Source organism: Pagrus major, chromosome 2 (assembly GCF_040436345.1).
Source record: "Pagrus major chromosome 2, Pma_NU_1.0".
Taxonomy (NCBI): domain Eukaryota; kingdom Metazoa; phylum Chordata; class Actinopteri; order Spariformes; family Sparidae; genus Pagrus; species Pagrus major.
In genome coordinates, this window is record NC_133216.1 from 32562000 (window position 1) to 32567999 (window position 6000).

General features: G+C 39.0%; 1 protein-coding gene across 1 annotated transcript in view; it reads right to left on the minus strand.

The window, feature by feature from the left end:
- The window catches only part of LOC141020452 (BCAS3 microtubule associated cell migration factor-like), a 119232-nt gene extending 115689 nt beyond the window's left edge, over positions 1 to 3543 (minus strand). The window contains exons 1-4 of the mRNA XM_073495539.1: positions 3453 to 3543; positions 1149 to 1240; positions 917 to 971; positions 299 to 374 (exon numbers count right to left, since the gene is read on the minus strand). Of these exons, the coding sequence (XP_073351640.1) occupies positions 299 to 374; positions 917 to 971; positions 1149 to 1219 (202 nt within the window). The 5' untranslated portion in view covers positions 1220 to 1240; positions 3453 to 3543. The remainder of the gene's footprint in view (positions 1 to 298; positions 375 to 916; positions 972 to 1148; positions 1241 to 3452) is intronic.
- Positions 3544 to 6000: the final 2457 nt, after the last annotated feature.

Here is a 6000-nt window from a genome sequence, read left to right on the forward strand (position 1 = left end):
TCATTTTCTGATAGATGAAGATATTTCCTTTCAGTGTCTGTACCAAACAGCAGAAATCAGGCAGAAAAATTAGATTAACGCAGCATTCCTTATCAGTGGGCTGAGATATTCCTTTCTCTTGAAGTCAACTGTGTGATTTAGATTACTAAGAACAATGCTAGTTTACATTATTTTCTCTTATATAGAGTAACCTTTGACAGATCAGTCATTGCCCTGAAGAACCTAAGGTTGTGCCAACTCTAGCGCTTTCAAAACTCAAACAAACCCAACTTCAGTTGTCAGAGAGTTAAAGACTTACCGTTGATGTCAGCTTTTTCAAATCGGACCCAAATAATTTTTTCTTTTTCATCTGTGGGAGGAGCACCGGTATATGCCTGTGTTTGAAAGACAGAAGAGAGTGGACAAAAATACACACAAAATACCAGCAAACGAATCCTATATTACCAGCCGAGGGTATTTTTATAGCAGAATTAAAACTCAGAGAATATCTGTAAGGCAACTTGCATTCTTTTGGGCTAGAGGCTCACGTATGCAGCAGTCCCCTAAAGGCTTCTAATTAAAACTCAATTCCTGTCAATTTTCATTTTTTGTAGTCTTGCATCTCTACAGCGCTGTCTCATCACTGGAAAAGATCTGGCTATTCCAATCAATGTTCTGCCATAGGGTTAGAAAAACACTCTAGCTTGTTAGGGTTAGGGTTATTGGACAACAGTGTCCATCAACAGCATAGTACAAACAGTGGTTTTAAGTATGCATGCTGACCATGATGACTTTACTTATCCATGTCATTTTTCTACTATGAACACAACAAAATGAAGACGTGCTGTACTAACTATGATCAGTATGGTAGTGGGGAATAGGGACACCATTTATAGGAGCTGTTTGTATGAGTGAATACATGACAGAGGAAAGTTACCTGAGGGACCACATCTTGCAGAAAGGTCACCACACTCTCCATGTAAGACTGCTCCCTGTGACAACAAAAAAGGTCATGTTATCTCCAATGATAATGCATTTATGGACAGGTAGCTACAGACATATACAGTAGATCTCTCATAAACAGATACATACTACATACATGCAGTATCATGATTTTAGGGATTTCTAATAACATAATAAAAAAACGTATTGCAGATATCTGTCCTTACGTAGCAGCTTGTGCTCGAACCAGAACCCCTCCAGCACAGCGGCTAGGTCTGCGTGGAGAGTCCGACGCCATTATGTCTCCTGTTTTTTTATCCTGAAAAGTTAAAAAGAGATACTTTAACATGACAACAGCATACAAACAAAACTACTTAGTTAGTTAGTTTGACACGTACTAACTATGCAATGATGGACAAATAGCTCTGTTTCTTTGCAGCATTCATGAATTGGTATGAAATCAGATCTTCTTTGAGCAGTTGCCATACTTCGCTTGGCTTTTTACATCTATGATTCAGCCATACTCTTGGTGTGCCATGTTAACAGGTTTAACATTATTGGTAGAATAAATGTGAAATTTAGTATATTCACTTGGGCAGTACATATACTTTGTAAGACACAGCGAGATATTATCAAACGAGAAATAGATTTTGACAATACGATATATATCAATATAGTGTGAAGTTGTGAAGTCTTTTCTGTAAAGCTGTACCAGTTTGCCTCGCTCCTGTGTCAAGTTCTGCGCAGAGCTCGGCCTCACTCACAAGCTCTCTGGCAACACTGAGGGAGATACAGCACTGTTACTCTATTTTCTATCTGTATCTTTGTCCATGCTATGTGTAAATATCAATAATGAATAAGTAGAGATATTTAAAACAATGTCTGCATTTTCTTCAGTACTACATACACTTGAAGCACTATGGAAAATTACTTTTTAAACTCCACCCAACACAGAATTTTAATTGTCTCAATTTTTAATTTTCATACTTGATACTGTTAAACTACCATATAGTATACCATTTTACTATTATACTATGGTTTTGTCGCCTGTGCAGCAAAACTTCCAACATCTGAAGCACTAGTGTTATGTGCAAAAGCAGTTAATGTTACAGTCCTGCTATTTATTTTATATATTTTTTCTTTTATATTTTTTCACATATATGTTTTGCAAACTATATATCACGATATATAAACAATATTTTCAGACAGGGAAAGTCAGAGGTTGCCGCCAGAGGGACAGTGGGAACCAGTGGGGACCACAGTAGTGTGTTAATGTGCAACTCCTGCCTTATGGCAACTCTGAGGAGACACACTACCTCTTATTCAGAAACACATAGTAACCCTCCTACCTCCCCAACAACGATGTCATCATCCACTCGATGTTTCACTGTGGACGTTGTCTAAAGAGTACAACTGTGGATAGAAACTGAATGAATCGAGCTTCTTACGTAGTATGTCTGAGATCACCCATATGGTCAGGGTCAGGAGCTCAGACATCCAGGAGAAAGTAAAATAGTTGTGCATTAAAAGGAGACAACTGAGGGGTTCCAATATCTGATTAAGCCTCCCAGTCAATACTGGTTAGGAGTCAACTTTCTTGCCAATTTAGTACTGCTAGGTATCCCAAATATGCTGATGGAATTCTATTTCACAGGTGGTCTGAGAACACCTCAGGATCCCCCACAAGGACTTGGAGGATACGACTGGGGAAAGGTCTGCTGCCAGAATTGACTCAACGCAGAAAAGTGGATGATGACTGGATGCAGACTATAGGACTACGAACCAAATCTAAACTTTAAGTCAGGGATATGTAGCCAGGTGCCACCACTATGCTGGAAAAGTGAATGTGAGTCAGATAAATGAAATCCATAAAAAAAAAATCTTGATCACTCTCAAACATGTATGTCACACATTTACATACCCAAGTCTAATAATTGATTTGCCAAAATCAACAGTGGTGCTATCTAAGGAGAGGAGGTCACGATGCACTTAATCCATTTAGTTAAGTGACATTCAATTGTCATCTGTTTCAGTGGAGTTTAAGTATATTCCATATAAATGCGCGTATCCGGTCTATCGAGCCCTGTAACAGTGTATGTGCGGATTCCGAGGACGATACTATTAATGTTACACTTGCCAAACGCGTATACTACGATGTCAACAACACAGGAGACTGGGGTACGTGCAGTTGACTGAGAGATGAGCTTCTCTGGCAAAAAGCACTATGAAGCTTGGCTATACTGGCCTCGGTCACATATCCTGAACATGTATTCATTTAGCTTGCACCACTAACAACTAGCGGACCAATACTGGCAACAACTGTGACAACTGACAAGCCAACACAATACAGCAATTGGCTAGCGCTCAAGTTATACTGGTAGATAAGGACCCCGCAGCTAACTTAGCTAGCTAGCATTAGCTGATAAAAACTCCCTTGCACTGATAAAACGACACAACTGCAGCCTTGAAGGAGGACATGCATTCGCAACGTTTAAGTTACACATTATTATCCAGCGGCTTTAAGTACGAACCGAGTTGAAGAACGTTAACTGTATCCTTCCTTATGGACTTGTGTGGTGGTCTGGAGAACACTGTACAAAAACGTCAAAACACAAACAGACTAGATTTGCGGAACTGTGTTGTGTAACTGGAGCCAATCAGAGAACAGAAACGTTTTCGTCATCCAATCAGCCAACCGTAAGGGCGGAACTAATGAGTACGTCACATATTGGAACAAAACGTTCGGCAGAATAAAACATGTGTCTTGTGTTCACAGTGATATCTAATGTATTACTGCAGTCAAGCAAGCATTCACTTAAAACACGAGCAACCTAGCCTCCATGTTGTTTTGAGGTGCATATGTACTTGGCATTATGGGAAAAGTGTCCAAGACCTGATTTCAAAATAAAGTCTAATGTTGTGATCAAAATTAAAGCCCTCTTAAATGTAGGCGTAAAGCAATATTTATTTTTTTCACTCACACAACAGGCAGGAATATCAATGGATGAAGTTTATTCAGGACCAACGGCTGGAAAAGGCAAACATGGCAGGATTGGAGAAATGCAACAGGAACAGGCAAACAAGATATTAAATGGTGCTGACTGGGAAGAGGGAAGAGCTAATAAAGGAGATGTAGTGCAGGTGTGAAGGGAAGGCAGACTGGGGAAACACTCTGGTTACAGGGCTGGGCTAATTAAACGGATACAAGACAGGTGTGGAGGGAAAATAAGGCTGGTGAGGAGCACGAGAAAACAGGAGGGAGAAAAGATCACTGAAAAAGGGCGAAAGACACTACAAAAACCTTGAAAACACACATAAACTGAACAAAATGACGGGACCATGAAAATTTTAAAATTAAAGTCCTCTAAAATGTGTTAACACATTTTCATTCACAGACTATTTTCAAACATAGCCCCATGTTGTCTGTTAAACTCTAAAAATATTCTTTATTATTATACGGACACAGAGAAGAGGGGGATCAGATCATTGTGATGCATTACATGTCTGAAAAGTGAGAACAACTGGAGAATGCAGTGGTTTGCCAACTGTTTGCCAAAAAGGAACAGTGCAGGAACCTGAAACGTCCAAGTGGCAGTAAAAAGTGATTATTTTTGTTGGCCTATTGCTGTCTTGCACTTGATATTTAGGTTTTTGTATTTTCAGCTGACACATATTGAATCACATTAAAGTAAGTGCTACTGAGTGCATTTTCCAATTATACGTTTCATGTAGGCACATTGCTAACTTTTAATCTCAGTGCTTCCGAAAGCTTTTTTCCCACTATGTTCTCATTAGTGTGAATGCTGTTGGCACTTACAATATTAATGAGGTAATAATACAAACTCAGAAATACTTGTCTTTTCCATTACTGAATGAACAATCAGGAAAATAAGGTCCCCAGAACCCTGTTTGAAGCTAGAAAGGTGGCAGGGCCCGCCAAATACAAACAAAGCAAAAAAAATTGTGTTGTACCTTTTAAGGTCAGTTTGTTTATTCAGTTCATTCAGTCATGACAACAGAGAGAGTTTGTTTATTAAGTTTGTTTAAGAATGAATAAATCAGTCAGTGCAGATCTTTCTCTTCTGATTCAAATGTCTTCCCTAAATCTACATAGTGCACCTTTAATATGCGGTATTAAGTTGAGCCTGTGGTTCTCAGGGTCTGGGGCCCTACAGCAGCCTGCTTTGTCTGGTTTGCATTTTAGCCTTGAACGTCCCCATCAATGCATCTTAGTTATGAAGTGACAGTTACAGTTTGTAAGCTAAGAAACCACTCATCAGTGAGTGATTCTACTGTCTTATATTTGACTAACATAGGCTGCTACATGTGAAGTCCAGTTTTGGGACGGACTGTAGAGGCCAGCTGCATTGCTGCACGTCCCGTGACGATCACGTCTCGTGCGCCTCCAGTCCAGATGTTTCATGGAGCAACAGCTGGTTGTTTTGTGTTTTCTCAGCTCTACTACACCAAAGTAAAGATTGATAAGGACGACAGAAGATGTGCTTCATTGGAGCAGCTACCAGGTGAGCCTGCTGTATTTGATATTGTGTTTTTAATCACTGACATCAGCCTGCTTTGGCCCAGTCTGTCCAGGTGTCACTACAGATGGTCTATATAAAGTATGCATGCTAACAGTCATATAGCAGTCGCTTTAAACCAAGTTTGTTCATTAAGCAGGTTAATTCATTAGTCTATTATTAGCCATAGCTAACAGCTTGTCAGCTAACTTAGCTAACTATGTTTGAACAGGTTTTTATGTTGAATATATTTGAACTTGTAGACTGATGGCATTACACCAGCCTATTTTTTGTACTTTAGTAATATTATTCACGTGTCCAGCTGTGCTCTAGTTCCTTATGTGACTGGCCTAAATGTAACTAAAAAAGTAAGTAATATAGCTAGTAACGTTAACGTTACCTTATAAAGGTAATACAGGCTCACATATAAAGTGGATATATATATATATAGAAAGTGCCATGATCTGCTGTAACATTTGTTCAGTAGCCTACCATATCACTAATATTCAACTAATTGTATATTATGATATTATTATATATCATATAATAGAAATGTTAGAAA